The 19,613-nt window shown below is 45.0% G+C and overlaps 2 protein-coding genes, 1 long non-coding RNA gene and 4 other non-coding genes across 7 annotated transcripts in view; 4 read left to right on the top strand and 3 right to left on the bottom strand.

Moving 5' to 3' along the window:
* The window catches only part of EcR (Ecdysone receptor), an 85,873-nt gene that overhangs the window by 17,986 nt on the left and 48,274 nt on the right, over positions 1–19,613 (top strand). The window contains exons 4-5 of the mRNA XM_004444492.3: positions 1,538–2,125; positions 2,202–2,368. Coding sequence (XP_004444549.3) covers positions 1,662–2,125; positions 2,202–2,368 — 631 coding nt within the window. The 5' untranslated portion in view covers positions 1,538–1,661. The remainder of the gene's footprint in view (positions 1–1,537; positions 2,126–2,201; positions 2,369–19,613) is intronic.
* TRNAN-GUU (transfer RNA asparagine (anticodon GUU)) lies at positions 835–908 on the top strand. The gene has a single exon. It is a non-coding gene; the product is annotated as a tRNA-Asn (tRNA).
* TRNAN-GUU (transfer RNA asparagine (anticodon GUU)) lies at positions 1,394–1,467 on the top strand. Its single transcript has one exon. It is a non-coding gene; the product is annotated as a tRNA-Asn (tRNA).
* LOC117183490 (uncharacterized) lies at positions 11,723–17,660 on the bottom strand. Its single transcript, XR_004468578.1, has 3 exons — positions 17,650–17,660; positions 15,073–15,074; positions 11,723–11,759 (listed from the first exon to the last, which is right to left on the bottom strand). It is a non-coding gene; the product is annotated as an uncharacterized lncRNA (long non-coding RNA).
* TRNAK-CUU (transfer RNA lysine (anticodon CUU)) lies at positions 11,727–11,799 on the top strand. Its single transcript has one exon. It is a non-coding gene; the product is annotated as a tRNA-Lys (tRNA).
* TRNAR-ACG (transfer RNA arginine (anticodon ACG)) lies at positions 11,910–11,982 on the bottom strand. The gene has a single exon. It is a non-coding gene; the product is annotated as a tRNA-Arg (tRNA).
* Positions 15,440–16,480, bottom strand: LOC4805567 (uncharacterized). Its single transcript, XM_001361915.4, has 2 exons — positions 15,781–16,480; positions 15,440–15,713 (listed from the first exon to the last, which is right to left on the bottom strand). The coding sequence occupies exons 1-2, from the start codon at positions 16,400–16,402 to the stop codon at positions 15,703–15,705; spliced, it is 633 nt and encodes a 210-aa protein (XP_001361952.3). The 5' UTR covers positions 16,403–16,480; the 3' UTR covers positions 15,440–15,702.

Here is a 19,613-nt window from a genome sequence, read left to right as displayed (position 1 = left end):
TTTGCATTCGCCATGAATTCGTAGAATTTCCCCTCATTTTCCGCGATTTGTTTGAGTCTCTCAGTCTCAGTCTCTGTCTCTGTCTCAGTCTGGGTCTCCGGCTCTCCTCCCATCTGCTGCTGGTTAATTAACATTTGATAATCCCATTATCAAAGCGAGCGAGGTGTGTGCGATGTGATGTGCCTCCCCTGTTATATAAGCATCCATTGAAATTGGGTCAACGGCGGTCGGTTTGTCGGAGGCGTTCGGTTTCCGTCGGTCGGTGCTGTGGGGGCTGGTCGTGTGACTGCTGCCGCTATGGCCAACGTAAAACGACCTTATCAAGGATTCTGGGTCAATATGCTTACGCCATTTTGTCGGCGCCCCGGTTGGGTGCGTTCATATGGGTGGGCGTTAAGAGGTGTGTGTGTGTGTGTGTGTGTGTGTGTGTGTGTATTGTGGGTGCCGGTGTGGGTTGCGGTGCACTTGAGAATTCAATTTTCACTTGCACAAAAGCACCGCATTCAGTAGGGTTCGAGGGTTGCATGCCACACGTACTTACAGTGCATTAAACTACTGCATTGACCCCGTTCGCCAGGCAGGTAATTGACATCTTGTCATGCTATTCCATTCGATTCGCATAAATAATACAGTTTTCTTTCCAAAATGCCATTGATTAAGTAAATTGCAATAGCAGCGCAATAGACACGTACATATACCCTTCAATTGGTTAGTAGTATTTTTGTTTTGTTTTGAATATCTGTAATCAAGCCCCAAAGCAGTTTCGTTGTGGGGGGCCCCATCAGAGAACATTCCTGCTGCTCAACAACGCCACTTGACCGCGCCAGAACAGCAGCCTCCGTGGCGCAATTGGTTAGCGCGTTCGGCTGTTAACCGAAAGGTTGGTGGTTCGAGTCCACCCGGGGGCGGAACAACTTTTTTTGTATTCTCTTTTCAAAATTTTCACACGATTAGAAAAAAATACAAAAATAAAGGAACTAATGAAAGTTATAGTGAGATTTGTATTAAGTTTTTCTAATTTTTCACAAGATTACAAATCCTAAAACTATAACGCTGTTACATATATGTTAATTGGGAATTGTGTTTACTATTTGAAATAAACTACTTAAAATGTAAATAACAAGAAATATAAGAAAATCTATTGTAAGATATACAAAAAATTAAAGCCGCCCCCGGGTGGACTCGTGGGTGGAGGCTATAGAAGCAGCGAAAAATTATAGCTACTTCGCGGGAAGAGTTTACCCTAGAATTTGTACACTGAAGCATCACATAAAACTGCAATCCCGATTAGATAACGAAGGGGCGTTGATCAGTTCTTCCTGTTTTTGCAAGATTCCAGAATTATACGCAGCAGATTCTCTTTTAATCGCCATTTGAAGTGAAAGCGGCAACGGCCTCCGTGGCGCAATTGGTTAGCGCGTTCGGCTGTTAACCGAAAGGTTGGTGGTTCGAGTCCACCCGGGGGCGGCACAATTTTTTTACATTTTTTTCTTCTTGTTATCTTTCAATAATTGAACAATTTTTCTTTCTTCGACAGGTTTTTAGTATTTTGTGAATTATGTAATTATCATGCATTTGGGCAATATGAAGGCTTGGCCATGTGGTCAGAAGCAGCCTGTGAAACAATCAATCGCTCGTAGGAAGAATCTCGTGCATGTAACATGTACCGCTTGAATGCCACACCGCAGCAGCAGCCACAGCCACAGTCACAGTCACAGCCACAGAAGATTCCCAGCCACATTTTGTTGCAACAACAGCTGGCTGCCGCTGCCACTGCCTCTACCACACTCCCTCCATCCAACAGCCATAGCCATGCAACTGCCGCCCCCGCCCTGACCTTGCATGCGGCCAGTGCAGCGACAAAAACAGCAGTGACCGCCGCGGATGAAAAGCTGAGGCCCACTGCCACACCCACTACGCCCACGACAATTAAAATAGAGCCCATGCCTGACGTCATAGCCCTGACCAGCGGCACAGCAGGCGGAGGAGGAGTGCCTGGAGCTGGAACCCCCACACCCAACAGCAAGACAACAGCAGCAGCGGCGGGTGCTTCGACCTCTGCTGCAGCTGCGGCTGCCAACGGACATTTGGTGCTGGTCCCCAGCAAGCGGCCACGCCTGGATGCGTAAGTGTCCATCGACTCCTCTTCCTCTATCGATCAAGGTCACGCCTAACTGTCCCTCTGTCTCCTTCCTTCGCAGTCCTGAAGATTGGATGTCCACCCCCAGTCCGGGCAGTGTGCCCAGCTCTGCCCCGCCGCTGTCGCCGTCCCCCGGCTCGCAGAATCACAGCTACAACATGTCCAATGGCTATGCATCGCCAATGTCCGCCGGAAGCTACGATCCCTACAGTCCCAATGGCAAAACAGGTGAGTCTTAAGTTGCAAAGAGAAAGCTCTCCAAAGCGAACTTGAACGTGAAGATGAGCAATAGAGGCCGCAAATACTGTAGTTGTGGCATTGCCTGTGTAGGTGGCGTCGCAATGAAAGCTTTCGTTGTCAAATGTATGTAGTAGATGTCTAGATGTAATGTCAGAGAACTCCGTCTATGTAGAATGCATGTAATTATTTCTGAGATACGGATACGGTACGGTCAACGGATTTTGGATATATATTTAGAAAAAAGTTACGAATAAACCATAAATCAGTGTTGGAAAACAAAAAACAACTAATATATGAAAATACATAAAAATTTCGAAGCTGGCGCAAATCGTCGGAAGGATTGAATGAAATAATTGAGGAACCACCTAGTCGAATGCCGCCCATCTGCTGGTCAATAAGAACGGCTGGGGCACCATGATCTTCGCCGTTCCGTCCAGACAGAGGCCTTTCCTCTAAACCCCTCCATTTTATCTTAAAAATAGGTTCCCACGTACATACGTATCTTTTCCCACCAGTTTGTTCACCTGTCGTGCGCCAATAATAGCAGAGAATTCGGATTAAAATCAGGAAAATGCTAAATTCAATATAATGTGGGATGATGGGGGGGAAAATCTAAAAAGGGAATTAGGCACGAACCTCCAACAGAATAAAGCAAGGACTCGAGAATACACGCCTCCATAGACACACAAGCACGCACACACACACACACACACACACACTAACACAGACAGACATAAAACCGAGAACGTGCCTTTCACCTTTCACGTGAAAAACGTGGCCGGCTTCAAGGTCACGCACTGCAGACATGCCAAATAAAAGCTGCCACCCCCCCCAAACACCAAGAACACTACTCACCCCCAGCCCCCCGGACTGTAAGCCACGAAATCACCAAAACGCGCCGCAGACAGCAGACAGATGATTAGAAAAGAGAGAGAGAGAGAGAGAGAGAGAGAAAGAGGGAGAGGGCGGGGTGTGATGGTGCGTGGGAGGTTGGAGCTATAGGCGTCTGACTGACAATGGCAATAAAGTTGAAAGTTGAAGGTCACCAGACGATGACTACTGCACGCACACAAACACACAAACAGACAGACAGACGGAAAGACAGACGGGGACGGGGCAGACACAGACAGCGACGTTGACGTCGTTTTTTGGCACTAAATGCTCGCCCGCAAAGCGTCCTGAAAGGGGGCGTCGGCGTCTGCGTCGGCGTGGGCGTGGGGCGGTAGGTTTTTCGGTAGGGACAACAAACTTTGAGGTGGAAAATACAGACCAACCATCCCTTAGACGTCCATCCCAGCCCATCCCCTGGAATAGCCCCGCCAGACGCACGCACAAGCCAACGCCCTGGACCCGAATTTCAGCTTCAGTTTTCTGGGGGGAACCTTCAAGGTCTCAGCATGCCCTTTACAGAGGAGGCTATGATGGTACTCCACGCGGCTTGCGGCAACTATTGGGTGGACACTTGTGTATAGGTGCGCATAGTCGCCTGATTAGGTCCTGTGGGAGTCCTTCTCCTCTTCTCTCCCACTTTAAACGTACAGGGTATTCTACAGGGTATTCCTTTCCCTGTCGCTTCTTTTTATTTGGTGAGGCAGGGCCCTCTCCATTTGGGTGCTTTCATGACTACTAAAATAAAATGGCCCTCAAGTCGGCCCGAAAATAATCGATCCTTGGGGCCGACACCTGCCTCCTGCCTCCTGCCACACTCTGCGTTTCTGTAGAGCGTTCCCCTCGAATTGTGCGTGCGCTTGAACTTGCCTCGCTTTCACTTGTGCCACCCGGCCCGGGGATGTGTCTGGCGGTGCGCGGGCAGCGGCGACCCAAAAAACGAATGAGTCGGCGCCCAGAGTGGGGGGGGGGGTCTGGTGGAGTCCAGGAGGGGAGTGTGTAATGAAATCATGCCAAGGCTGTTGGTGCCGCCAGACAGCATCCTCCTTCCTCTTCCACCTCCTCGTCTGATTCTGTGTTATTTTTCCTTTGCAATTTCACTGGCGATTGGCTTTTCTCTCTCTTGTGGGGTCCTGTGCAATGTGGCGTATGCGCAATTCCACGAAAACCATTCTCCCACGAGTAAAGAAAAGGCAAAGGAAACCCCGCCTCGTCTCTCTTTCCCTGCCCCCAAAATGGATGTTTGCATGCTTGATTTCTCTGCCATTTTCTCCAACATTTTCTTGACATTTTCATTTCATTGGTTCTTGGGGTTACGTTACGGGAATTGGAATTGGTTATTTATATGGACATGTGGAGATATGGTCCACGGCCCATTAATCTTCTGTGGATGACAAGTGCAAGGTCATTTCGGTTCAAAAATTCAAGGAATAGCGGATAGCATGGCTTTAGGATCTGTAGATCTATCCATCGCTGATCTTTGGCCAATTTCTGTGGCAACTGTACCCGATGGAAAGCCCAAAATATGATTCATTCATAAGCATATCCTCCCTTAACTGTTAATTGCATAAGCAGAGCCTCTCAAATTAGCATAAAAGGTGCTGCTCCAGCTCCTGCCTGCAGGCACTTTCCAGAGAAACCCAAACCGAAACCGAAACCGAACCAAATCGAATCGATCTCGCATCGCATCGCATCGCATCGATTGAGCAATGTATGCAATTAGGTTTCTCGCCGTACCCCCAAATGTCTAGACGGCCAAGCCCATAGCAGACCCAGACCCAGACCCAGACCCAGACTCTGTTCTTTCAGGGCCTTAATCTGTGCAGGACACGCAACACGAAGGAGGAGCCGTAGAGCTTTTCAAGGTTTCCTTTCCTTCCAAACAATGATTTCAATCATGTGCCTGAAACATGATAACCGTTTGCCGTGTTGTCGTCTGTCTGGCCCTGTGTCTGGGGCTCGGATCGAAAAAAAAAACATAAAAACGAACGATAGGATATATTGTAAGATGGTCCTCTAAGAACTGGTTCTCCGCACCGCTCTCCCCTCTGCCCGGCGGGGCTTGCATTTCCTGATTATGCCATAGAATTTGTTTGTGGCTTGACCAAAATGCGATCCGATCGTTTCGTTCGCTTCGTCCGAGAGGACGCTTCGCCTCTCTTCAAATTTGTCGCTGCGGTTCCTTGGTTCTGGTTCTGGTTCTTCTTGTTCTTCCCGAGTCTGTGTTCAAGGTCTTCCTCGGCGTCGACAGCAGCTGCTTTTTTTTGTATTTTGTGCTTAAGTTTTTTTTTTTTTGCAAACAGCAGGTACATTTGTCTGCCATTGTCCAAAAATTAAAAAAAAAAAACATTAAAAAAAAAACTTTTGCCTTAGTGTGTCAAATGGTCTGCAGGGGTTGCTTAACCACAGCACAGCTCAGAGCACGAGCGGACGGACGGAGGGACAGGCGGATGGATGGATGGACTTCAGTATCGGACCGAAAGGCTCTTCCATTGTTTACTCCAAAGCCTCGACCGAAGGCGGCACATGTTTGCGATTCTTTCCTCTTTTTTTTCTTTTTTTCTTTTTTAGTTTTGTTTTGGTGGTATTTTTGCAGTACATACGTTTTGGTAAATAGCTTGACCTTGATCTTGAAAACATACAAATATACTCGTATGTAGCACATACATACATAGATGGGGGAGAAATACGAGCAAGAAGAGTAGAAAGAAAGAGAGGGAGTAAATGAGTGAAAAAAGGGGAGGAAGACGCAACGCTTATTGAGTCCGGTAAAGGTTTATAGGGTGCTATCTGGATGCAATTTCATTGAGAAAGGGTCTTAGTGATCCCCCACAAAAATCAATAGAAAATCGACTAGCATTGGAAGCGAATCGATTCGCTAGCCCAAAACGAAAATTTCGGTTTTTTCTTCTCGCTCACTCTCCGTTTGATTTTGTGGCAGAGACACTACTTGTGGTGGGGCCCGACAATGCCGATTGTTTGTAATATTTTCTTTAGATTGAAATACTTTTGGGTCTTTAAACAGCACCCTGTGTGTGCGAGTGCGCTTCTAACCCAATTAACTTACCAACTGCAGTGCCATTTTGACGATGAGTGATTTTTCAGGGGCTTCAAAAACTGAAAAGTTACCCCCAGAGCTTATGCGAGGAGGGGGCAACGGGGAGGCGAGAGATTCCAAGGGGAAGGTTTAAAAGCAAAATTTGAAACCCTGGAGTGATGGCTGGGGCAGGGGCAGGGGCAAGCGTTACCTAATATCGGTCGTGTGTGTGTGTGTGTGTTTGTATCTGTGTGGGATTCGGAATACGTGGAAGCATAAATAGGCCAAATGCCATTAGCACAAGAGCCTGCCTCCGTGCGACGCTCTGTCGATGGTGGAGTGGCGGGTTCTGTTCTGTTCTGTTCTGTTTTTTTTTCGACTATAAATATATACATACATACATATATATATAAATGCAATCTCCATGCCGCTTCCCTGTGTGTGTGTGTTTGTGTGCCGTGCAGAACCCGCACAATTAATTCCTTCAAAAAAAAAGAGAACCGAAAACACACAAGAAAGAACCGAAGCTGAAGCCGAAAAAAATAACAAATTCCCCCGATACACAGGGGCTGGGGCAGGGGCAGGGGCTGGGGCAGGGGCAGGGCCAGAGGCAGGGGCTGGAGCGGTACATATGTGCACATTGGGCTCGGTTTGTCCTTGAAATTTATGTGAAATTTCATTTCGCTTTCATGATGACGACAAAAACTAACATCATAACGACGACAATGATAATCACGTTGTTGTTTTGATGGATATTCCGATCCGAAAGCTTCCCAGGCAATGCCCCCCCCTTAAGCCCCCTCGCTCTGTCTCTCTCTCGGCCCTGCCTAGTCCCACAAACGTGAGCTACGTGCCACAAATGGATTTGCGGCACTTTCATTTGCATTTGAGCTTAGCGCACCTCCAGGACACTCTTCGTGTCAGGTGATTGGCATTTCCACAAGATTTAAGTGGCATTAATCGAAGAGTGCCCCTCTTGGAGAGGATTCGATAGGACTTAGCAGGTGTCATTAAACTATATGTTTGCTGTTTGCTTTTTAGTTGAATTTTCGCTAGTTTCTGGCTCTACAAACGCCCCGAATCATGGCCAATATCCCCTAGAGAAACCATCAGACCATCAAACCGCTGCTCATGGGGTAATGGGGAGAATATATTGTATACATATGTATATTCGTATCTGAATGCGAGTACTCATTGCGACTGCTGTTTGCACTTTTTTTTCGCGTATCGCACTTGGCCTTGAATTAATACAGCGAACTTTGGCTTTTGGCGAGTCGCGCGGATCGCGCAAGTTTATCGTGCATCTCTGTAAAAAGATAATTAATTTCATGACAGCAGCGGCAGCAGCAGAAGCAGCAGCGACGACTGTGATAATTACGGAGCGCATTTCGATTTTTATTATTTTTCTTTGCGGGCTCTCTTTCCCCTGTGGCAGACACCAGTGTTTGACAAAATAGGAGAACATGTCATAGAAATAATGGGATATAAATCAGAAAACAAGTTTCAAATTTTAATTACAAAATTTTGATTTGAAATCAATATTTTTTCCCCTAAAACTCGGAATATTTTCTTAATAAATGATGTGAATTCTACTCCCTGGGGCCAGCAGTTACTGAAATCAATCTAGGACTTGCAAACGTCCTTTATCCGATCCGATCAGTAGATCTACTTTCCCCTTTGTGCAGGCGGTGCCCCTACTTTTTTGGCCTCAACTGTACTTGTCTTTATGCCTATTTTTGTTTTGTTTTAGCTGGTTGCATTTTGTCAACTTTTCGTACGTTGTAGATGTACATATATACGATCAAAATGAAAGCGACGAGTGACTTTCGTTTCGCACAGAGCAGGACAGCGATGTGTAAAGTATATATATATATATAGAGAGAGAGAGAGAAGTAAAGAGAGCTGCACATATACTCGTGCAGAAACACGCGCGATAATTTCCAAAAAAATTCGCCAACAACAAAGCGCAACCCATTTCAAGGTCACACACACAGCTCCACACTGCACACACACACACACACACACATACACAGGCAGTGGAAAAAAAATCGAGCTACAAAATTTGCCAAAAAATAATAATAATAATAACAAACAGACGCTGGCGATAATTCTGGCAATTTTATATATATTCATATGTTTTTTGTACAGTGCGTTTCATTATTGTGTGTACGTACGAGCTTGATAATTCAAAGATGGATCAAGACAGGACCCTTGAGGTTCGCAATAGGATAGTTTTTAAGCATTTGAGAAAGCCCAAGAGGACAACTCCTCTCCAGGCTGGGATTTCTCTTGAATGTGAAATGAAATTTAATTGAAACTTCAACTGGTTTTCATTTGCCAATTGATTTCGTCGCGATATATACATATATATGTATGTGTATGTACAATAGTTTTATTCAATCTTGTATTTATTGCTCATTCGAGTATTCCCCCTCTCCCTCTCCCTCTTCCACTCTGGCTCTTGCTCTTTCTATCTGTGGTGCTATCTCTTTTCCCCCCTGCGCGACAGTTTATTTATTATTATTAAATCAGGTCAGAGACCCATTAACACATAAATGTACACATATATACTGGGTAATTGGTGGCGATACGAGGGATGGTATGGAGAGCGAGAGAGGAGGAATCCGGGGGCTCTGTATACGTACATATTTCATCAGTCGTCATACGCGTAATGCTCTTGCTTTTGTTCTCTGGAAAGACAGTTGTTTTGCTCTCGCGACAGTCAGCCAGTCAGTCAGTCAGTCAGTCAGTCAGTCAGTCATTCCGTCAACGTCATCAAAATGGCCGCTGAGCAGAAAACAAGTTGATTTTGCCAGAGTGCTAAAAATATATTCATTACGATACACGGACTGGATCAATGGATCAAGATATAGTAGATGGAATGGCATGGTAGGCGTATAACAAAGACTATAGATAAATTGCAATGAATGGCGAGAAGAGGCGAGTGAAAGGAGTGCATAAAAAGGGGACAAAAAGGGGCCAAAAACGGGAGCAGATTGTGGGCAAGTAGATGCAATTACAGAAGGGTAAAAAAGGCAAGAGATAAAAGGAAATGGATCAGAGGAAAAGCTGTACAAGAGTTTAAATAAATATAGGGAAATATGTGTGTGTAAACCCCTTTCCTGGCAGTCGAATATCTGCGATTTACCATCTAAAAATGCAGCATATTTATCGTAGCGATATCTCTGGCTGAATGAGTGCATTGTACCCCGCATTATTTGGCCATTAATCATAGAAACTTGGACACCTGTGCGCACACCCACACGAACACGTACGGATGGATGGATGGATGGATGGATAGATTTAACCGTGTCTTCCATGCCATGAAAAACATCAATCAATATCGAGAGGAAAACACAAACAAGATGGGGGTCTGCCCCTCAGCTGCCCCCAACGCCATTTGCGTTCTCTTATTTCTACTTTTAATTAATGGACGCTTCTTTCTCTCTCTCCCTCTCCCTCTCTCTTTTGCTTTGGCATTCTATTTGTGTTCTTTTTGCCAACTTATGCCCGACAGTACAGCCATAGCCACTTCTATATATATTTGTACTATATATATATATATATGGTATATGGAATACATATATGTATAAGTGTATATATTCGTTGCACTCGACGCTTTGGCATTTGTTGAGATAAGCGTTTGTGTTGTTGCGCGCTGTTAATTTCCATCTGAAAGCGAAAGTGTATATAAATATAGTCGGTCGGTGTCGGTGTCGTTCTAGTGTACTATTTGCACTACGAATGCACATCTATATATATGCATATATCTGGATGACAGCATTAGTCATGGCTGTGGCACCCCACAACCTTTTTTCAAGTTCAAAAGCTCAATTAAATTTATTTACCTGTTCTGTTCTATCGAAACGAATCGAGTACTCTTTTTTTGTGTTGGGGGAAAACAATGAACCTAAGACGCAATAAATTCTGATAATACCTGAACATGAATTTGCCAAAAAAAAAAAAAAACAAGAACTGCATATACAATATATATATATATATTCCCGAGAAACGAGAACAAAGCATTTCAAATCAAGGCACACAAAAAAACAAAAAAAAAAACACACGGCAAACGGGAACAAAGGCCAACGAAAAGCAACAAAACGGGGGGGGGGGGGGGGGGGGAAAAAGGGAAAAGCGAGATGGAAAAGAGAGAGAAAGTCTCCAACTTGAAAATATAAATTAATACACATTCATCATGTGTGCTGTTTGTTCTGTTTCTATAAAAGATAAACCCATTTTATACACAAGAAAATCTCCCCAGATATGACATAAAGATTGAATAATACCCAAGGGAGGCCATGGCCCTGAAAAGATATCACATCCAGCGAAACTTGAGAGCTCCCTAAAGATATATGATTTTGTTTTAAACTATGTGCTTCTTACCAGCCCCCCGAACCAGCCCCAGAGAACAGCCAAATGGTGGTTATCTTTTAGCATTGTGCGTCGCAGACACCGCGGCGTATGCGTGTCGTGAATCATCCGCCCCGTGTACACGCCACACAGCGACACCCATACACACTTGACCGTCTGCCACCGAAAATACATACAATATTTCGCACTTTTTTTTCGTTTTTCGTTTTTCGTTTTTGTTTTTGTTGTGCTAAAAGTTGTATGTTCTGTGCGTACGAAAAAATGTGCGTGTTATCGCTCATGAATCGCTCAATGAACTGTGGCGCAAAACAACAAAACGAGAAGCGAAAAAAATCCACACAATAATAAACTAAATCAAGAGCGAAACAACTTTGATAGAAAGCCAGCCAGTCAGCCAGTCAGCCATACAAAAACAACAACAAACCGAATGAATTTTGCCATAAATAGTTGTTGGCATTTACTGTTGTTGCTGTAGTTGTTGTAGTTGTTGCAGCTGCCGAGCCGCACCGCACAAAAGGGGTGGTGGTGGCAGCAATATGAAAACTATTGCGGTGGGTCAGGGTGAAAATGAAATAGAAATCTATGAATAGTTTCGAGCCAGAGAGCAGCGACAATGAATGAATAAATGAATGAATCGCACGCCCTCTCTCTCGTTCCCTCTCTCTCTCTCTCTCTCTCTCTCTCTCTCGGACTGATTAAGCAAATAGTGGAGCTTATTAAAGCGAACAAATTATCGTGTAATGGCGCAGATATAATATATGGCAAACTCTGATGCGACGAGTAATCCTCTAGGCACATTCATACAAATTATATATGCAGGCTGTGCGGAGTATTTATGCCCCAGGCGGACCACTTATCCACCCCATTGATTCCATTTGCTTTGTCAACCCCTAAGAACTACATTACGCATACGCCCTGTGGCCTCCTGCCTCCTGTCTGCGTGGGAAGGGCATAGGTTCTAGGTTCTAGTTCTTCATCTGCTGCCAAAATGGCCTCATCTTTTGGGCCCCCTCGTCATTTAGGCGATGGGAACGGACAAGACCAAGTGCCCGGCTAGCTCAGTCGGTAGAGCATGAGACTCTTAATCTCAGGGTCGTGGGTTCGAGCCCCACGTTGGGCGAAATTCAATTTTTTCCTCTTTTTTCCAATTAATATTTATTTTCGTGTTTCTCTAGCGGAAAAGTGTTGGAAAAAATAAAAATCTATACTAAAGAAAAAAGATAATTTCTGCGATCCTGCCAGGAGTCGAACCTGGAATCTTCTGATCCGTAGTCAGACGCGTTATCCATTGCGCCACAGGACCGGTTGAGAGCCGCCGTGTTGGTGCTTCGTTTTGGGCCGTTTTTTATGTGCCATCAACTGTGTCTATTGTGCGTGTGGGCATCTATTGATAAATGTAAACAATAAAGAGAACCGGTTGCCCATCCGATGATCTACACATGTTCGAATCTCTAAACTTTTTTGTTCAAGCAAAAACCCTCCATAGAATAATAATCTACAAGAATTTATTGGTGTAGACAGACAAAGCAGGAGAATTGCAAATATTTGCTCCACCAATAACAACAAATGCCAAAAAATAAAAGTTCGTAAAGAACGGCAGCAGAAAAATACGCAAAAGAAGAAAAATAAAACGATGGCAACACGTTTTGCGCCTCAAAAAACACGACACAATGACGCTGATTATTGTGGGAGAGGGGGCGTGTGAGTGGGCAGGGCGGCGGCGTCAGATTAGAGGTGGAGGCAGACAGAATTTTTGGGGATACAAAAAGAAGAAAAGAAAGCAAAAATCAACGAAATAAAAAAGTAAAACCAAAATGGCCGACGCGTCGGCTGGGCTGCAATTTTTGTTGTATATAGAAGAGCAGACCCCCAGACTCTCTCTCTCTTTCTCTCTCTTTCTGCCACTCTATATATGTGTGTACATAAGGCTGGGTATGTGTGTGTGTTTGTAAGGCATTTAAATGAAATTAGAATGAGAGTCATGAACATTTACTGGCCCGTCTGCCCGAGTGTGTGCCAGCCTGTCTCTTTTCGCTTTCGCATGACACAGATACAGATACACCGAGGCACCGAGACACCGATACACCGATACATTCGCAGGCAAAGAGAACAAAGCGTAGACGACCGACACTTGATAGTGGGACAGAGGCTAGCCCTGACCCTAATTTTTGGGCAAACAAACATTTCATTGAGGTCTCTCGCTGCTGTCTCTTCTGTTGGGGCCTGGGGCCTGATGTCTCCACCGGCAGGAGGATAATCCAGAAGCGATCCGATCTAATCTCGTTTCGATTTCGATTTCGGTTTCGCTGTGCAATGTCAATGATCTTTTAGATCCCAAAAACTAGCACATTGACCCATAAAAATTGTGTGTGCCTTATTTTTTGTTTTCTTGTTTTTTAATTTCAGCGAATTCTTTTCGTATGATTCGCAGTCTGTCCGTTCTGTTTAGATATTCTTAATTCTGATGTTAATGAACTTTTCTGCTGCAGTTTTGTTGCTTGCGGTTTGGCTTTATTGTTTTCCACTTTGTGATGTCAAATGTTGATTTATTTGTTCACATTTCATTCTACTGTATCTTTGGTTAAATTGAATGCAAAATTGAAACTGGTTTCAATCAAAATTCTTGTGAGATTAAAATGAAATAAAATCAAAGCTTTTCATTTGGTAAAATTACCCCTATATTCATTCAGTTTATAGTTCATGTTTCTCTGATCTTTCGAATGGCATTTCTTGAGCACTTTATAAACATTTCTTTCCACAATCTAGCATTTGTATACCCTGCTCCAATTGAGTTCCTGGTTGTGCCTATTATTCCAATTCGTTGTTAAATAAACACAATTTTCAAATGAGGGCATTATCTCAAGGTCGGTCGCCCCTTCAATTGCTCTCTCCCTCTCTCCCTCTCGCTATCTATCCACACGCCCTCGCATTCGCATTCGCATTCGCACTCGCCTTTTGCTTTCACTTTCGTTATTTTTTTGTGGGTGCTTTTTTTTCTATTTTGGCAAACAACCTTGATAAAAAATAAACTATTTTTATCAGTGAGTGCCGTGGAATGGGGCCAATGGCAGCGGAATCTCTCAGTGTTTGGGGTTAGTGTGCCAATTAATGATTAGATTGTTCCCCCCTCCTCCACACTCTCACACACACACACGGGGATAGATGTGTTCTATGTGGGTTACTGGGCGAAATCATTTGTGATTCTCTGGGGTAAACAAATTATCTATGCAAATGTCATGCCCCCTCCCCCCCCTGCCCCGCCCAAGCTTGATCAACTGTAAAGTTGCTGCCTTTGTTACCGCTCCTCTCCCATCTATAAATAATCACAGTTTTCATTTGGCCACTTGCTGGAAACTTGGCCTGGAGATGCGTCATTTCTTGGGGTCTTTGCGTGAGCTTTCTGAGGGGGAGGCTGGCCATCAGTGGATACCAATTGAAAGATGCGGGCCCTTCAATGACGTTGGTTGTTGATTACGAGACCCTGACCTGGCAAAGCATATCATACGGGTGGAAGGTGTGGACGGAAGGACATGTGATACAGAATTTTGTTTCATTTTCATATCGAAGGCTGTGATGATGTCAATCGAAATCGATTTTATATCGGCAGCATCGCCTAATATGTGGTTATCGATAGCAAATGGCATCAGTCAATGACTTCATCGGTGGCATTTTGTTCTTGCAGCAATCACCGCTAATCGATTGAGCCTTCATCATTATCAGCGTCAACAATCACCACCAGACAGTGAAAAAAAAGTACAAATGAAAGACTGGAAAGAGGGGGTGGGGGGCGAAGAGAGAGGTGGACCCAATTCAGTTGACAAAAAATGTGATCCAGTAAAATACAATGGAATTGCATTTAAATGGCCATAAATCTAAATCAACAAAGTGACAATCGCAAATGAAAAACGAAATGCACAAAAATACACACAGCGATGTTTCCAAGTAAATATATACATGTACATATATGTATCGGAATACATATGTAGAAATACTTATTCGTATTTAAAGAAATTTTGAGAGCCAGACGGGCAAATGACCCACAAAGTAGCCATAAAAAAAAAAAACATAAATGAAACGAGACTCGCAAATATGGCGACCCTCGATATGGGGAGACAACGGAAGGAGCAGAAGCAGTTGGAGAAAGAGAAAGAGAAGGAGACCCAAAAGCCCCATAGAGATTGCCCCACTGTGCCGCAGCGAATATTTAACCTTGAGCCGGCGACTGATTACAAAATTGCAATGATAACTGCCACTGACCCCGCAGCAAGCCGAGCAAGAAAGGAGAGAAAAAAGAAAAAAGAGAGAGGCAGAGGCAGAGGCAGAGTAGAAAGCAATCGCTTAATTCTGCGTTGATAAGTCATCGTGCTGGCGGTCCCAGGGAGCGGTACGGCACGGCTTCCACATGGAACAAAACTCGACGGACAGACGCATATTTTTGCATTTGTTTTGTTTCCTCTTCGGCGGACGTCAACCGGGGAGTCGTGGGGCCGGTCCGGGGCTGGTGTTTGGGGGAGTCGGAAAGAGCAAATAGAAACGGTTTAGCTCTTGGCGGAAATTGGATAAAAGAAGTAAATGTATTTATTTATTGTATATGCAAATAAATCAACACGAACCAAAAGACTATTCGACATTTCCGTTTGAAATGATTGAAAAGGAAAATCGAAATTTATCGATTCCCGCTGATGCTGTCCCGAGCGATGCTCCTGTTTGCGGGGCAAGGGATAGCTATCCCCGATATATCTTTGCTTAAGCGAAAACTTTGGTTGTTAAACATTTATTATCGATAAAAACGATATATATTGTCGATAAAATATAAGGAGAAACTTTGATTCCAAACAGATAAATTTCGTCAAAGCTTTCGATGCCCATATCGATTGTCTCTCGATAAAGACCAAGAAGAGACACTTAATCGATTGGTCGATACCCAATGGGTAATCTTTTTTTGTGATTTTCTATGCTGCCGAAACCTTAACAAATTTGTATAATGCCATAACACAAAAGTACGAAGAGCTAGGCATAAGAGCTAATTAATGCCTGAAAGATACGCAGGTTTTCAGAATATTCGATTATTCGATTTATCGGCTATCGGCTATCGACTCACCCTGTATCTTCTGCATCTCCTCGGTGCTCAATATGGGGGGCTCTGTGCGCCCAGGAGTGCTTTCGATCATGGCATTGGGATCGACAATGGACTGGCAGGACATCAGGGACTTGCGCTGCTTCAGGTACTTCATCCAGATACTGGGCTCCACCTTTGGCGCCGCTGAAGGGTTCTCTATGTTGAGATCGAAGCGTCCCTTCTTGACGAACACCTGATTGGTCAGGTGGAAGTGATTGTTCTTTATGAAGAGATTGTGGGGGTACTTCGGCCCCTGGTCCATCTGTTGGTCGCCCATTGCTGATTGGGGGCTGCAGTTTTCGTTGATCAACTGGCGATTGCACTCCTGCAGATCGGCTACCAAGCCCACCAGTTTCGTGTTCCTCTGACGCAGCTCCTGCAACTGAGCGTCGGTCTGCTCTTTCATCGCCTGGTACTGCAGCCACATCTGCTCTTTCGAGCGGGGCTTGCAGCTCCCCATCAGACCGGCGATAAAGTAGTGATCCAGGAGCTGAGCAGCCTTGACCAGGGCAAATAACCCCAGCAACAACCACAGGAATGCCCGCACATACCCTGCCAAACCGTTGTCGTTTGTTGGTTCGCTGTCAATCGTTAGGTTTTCCATTGCTGAAAATTTCTGGTGTGATTATGTCGAGACGAGAGTCTGATAGTGATTGGGAATACGTTTCGAGCAGGGCTTACTCGGTGACTGCCCCTGAGGAGACTGCTTCGATTGAGGCTTTGTTTTCGTTATGGAATTTTAAAGAAGGTTTTCATCGCAATCGCCCCCTGCCATGTCTCGACCCAATTAGAGGGCGAATTGGGCACCAAAGAAATGAAACTTTCGCGGTTCGTGTTAATAAGTTGTGTGTGTCTCGGGGTCGTTGCCAGACGGGTGTCAGACTTCGCCCCCCCTCGCCCTTCGCCAACCACTGCTCCCCTATTGGTTGTACGTGTGCGTGGGGGGGGGGGGGTGGGGGATAATTTTATTAAGTGCTCCCGTCTATGTCTACAAAATTATGCTTAATTTTGTTATTTTTATGCGTGGTCTAATAATTGCATTTGATTTTGTTTGTTGTTTCTGTTGTGGCTTTTAGAAGCCACAACCAGGCTTTGCTTTACGATACTCTAACGAAAGGTATATCCCGCTTATGGGCAACGATATTTGGGTGGGATATTTCTCTAAAATATGCTCCAGAATGGTGCCCTGATGAGAACGCTCTCCTTAATATCGCTATCCTTATCCTTTTTACTCCCAGCAAGAGCATTCCCCGTTTTGGCTTAGTCGGAATCAGATTTTCCTTATTTTCTTTTGATTTGTTATAACAATTTTCGGTAGCCAGACAGCGATGGGCGGGGGTGCTTGTGGGTTTTCCCCCACTTTGTTGACTTAATTAGGTAAAACTCAGCCAAAAATGAGTAAGAACCGCAGCAAATGCTGTTCTGTTCAGTTCTGTTCGGTTCTGTTCGTCGTCGCCTGTCGTCTGTTCGTTCAATGAACTGTCGGTAGGCGCACCGCAAATGATTATTCATACACATATATGTACGTGTACACCTACCTATATTCTGGTATTCTGGTATTCTGGTCTGAGTATGAGTGCACTTTCAGAGTTCACTGGGGACATCTGGGGTAACAACAACTAAATTTTGTGGCAACGACAAAAATGGAGTTTCTGTTGATTCATAAAACAAATGTGAAAGGTTTTTTGAGTAACGATAAGCAGTTAAAACAAACAGACTATCGATAATGGGAGGAATACCCCAAAAGAAGACATGGCAGGTCCCTTCAGTATCCCCACAAGAAACCACCAATCTATGTATCTACGAACCTCCGATCGAGTCCTGCACACGACATGTATGAGGGTTGTGCACCATTCTCGGGTATTCTCTTTGGCAGTTTTCACTTGTGCGTTTCGAGTTTAGCATCAAAATCTGGCATCATGCACACGACATGCATAATGTGACGGGCTTTCTCTTTCGCTCCGGCCGAGTCCTGCACACGACATGTACGAGGGTTGTGCACCATTCTCGGGCATTCTCTTTGGCAGCTCTCGCTTGTGAGCATCAAAATCTGTCGTCATGCACACGACATGCATAATGTGACGTGCTTTCTCCTTCGCTTGTGCGTCTCGAGCATCACGTGCTATCGATGACGTGCCCACCGCTGCTCCATACGATGGAGATCTTTCAATCGATTCTGCTCCAAAAGGCGAAACAAGTTCAAGGCAGAAGCAAAAAAAAAGCAGAAAGAAAGAGAACTGGAAAGAGAATTGTGCACTAATTAATTGTTTGACGTGCATACAAAATGGTGCGACCAACAGCAGCAGCAGCAGCAGCGCAACAGACTTCACACTTGATTAAATATGTGCAATTTAAAAATAATTTACAAAACTTTCAGGGGGGCTGGGAGTGGGGCCGAGGTGGGTGCGAGGTGGGTGCGAGGTGCGGGCAGTGCGGGCTTAAGGGTTGCGTGGGTGGAGGGAAGGCTGGCTTCCAATAGAGTAAAACGCAGATTGTGTTGTGGCAAGTGCGTTGCAGTTATTTCCGTCATCCCAGAAGCTAGCTCTCGCCCGGTCAAAGCTGTCAGACATCGATGGTGAGAGAGAGGGGGGGGGAGAGGGGCAGCCCTAAGCTCTGGCGCGTGTTGCACTCTTGGGCTCCTACACACAACTTCCACCACAGCTTACAAGGTTACAGTAAACAAAGAGAGAAGGCATAGGTTCGGACAGGGACAATACCCTGTCTCCATTATGGAGACCCGATCTTGTAGGTTCTAAAGCATGGAAATACCTACCGAACTCATCATACCCTTGGAAAGACCGCAGCCAGACAACTTGCAAGTACATTCCGCTGTGAATTACAACTGCAACCAGTGTCCATGCCCCTTTGAGTGTTGACATGTGGATTTCAGATGAATTGCTGCCTGCCTGTCCAGTTGTTTGCCATTTTCCGCAGGAAACTACTATGGATAGCTGGCGTGCCAAGGCCAGGCCCGTGCACACGCCCGCAGGCAGACGCCCGGACTACTGTTTAATATGCAATCGATGGCTGGTTACGATGGCTGTCAGGCTGCATCATGATCTAGCACCCTGGAGGATGCCAAAACATTCGCTCGCATATAATTTACGAGTGCACGAGTGTACTCGCGAATGACAAAATTATTCTAGTGCCAGCAACAACGCCTCAAATTGTCACTTGGAATGAAATAATGTCACGCATGTCGGCATAAATCACGAAATATAATAATAATCACATGTAGCATGAATAAAATGAAAGGTACAGTGCGTTTCGTGGGCATAAAAGAGAGGGAGAGAGAGGAAGAGAGCTGTTGAAGCGTGATATGAGGATTGATAGAGTAACCTAAGAGGAAACCTAAAGCTATGACAATAATACACATGAATGAGTGTACGACTAAGAGCCAACTAATGAGTATTCCGCTCATCCGAAAGTGCTGATTGAACCACCACCAAGGCACGGATCAGATCTGTATTAGAGGTATATGTATGTATATATCTCTGAAACGCACTGTACACCTGCATGTCGTCTCGTCTATAGCTCACAAGAAACTGGCAGCCAGCATCAGTAAATTATTTTAATCAAATTCCAGACACAAGCTAAATATCCATTCCATTCAGCTGTGTGTCTGGCTCTGGACAGAACCATTCAGAGCTCTGCACCGAGGTGGGAATGAATGGTGGCGGTGGGGGGCCCCACTCAATGGGGCGCTGGGTCCCCCCCCCCACGCCCTCCCCTCCCCTCTAGACTGAGACGGTGGTTTGGCATATTGCGGTTTTATGCTTTTATTTGCTGTTTTTTATATATATTTTTTTGTGTTT

This window comes from Drosophila pseudoobscura, chromosome 3 (genome assembly GCF_009870125.1).
Source record: "Drosophila pseudoobscura strain MV-25-SWS-2005 chromosome 3, UCI_Dpse_MV25, whole genome shotgun sequence".
Classification (NCBI taxonomy): domain Eukaryota; kingdom Metazoa; phylum Arthropoda; class Insecta; order Diptera; family Drosophilidae; genus Drosophila; species Drosophila pseudoobscura.
This window is presented reverse-complemented; position numbering and strand designations above follow the sequence as displayed.

What these genes read in the sequence shown, in the direction of transcription:
- LOC4805567 (XM_001361915.4), bottom strand. Translation starts at nt 16,402, where the DNA reads ATGGAAAACCTAACGATTGACAGCGAACCAACAAACGACAACGGTTTG.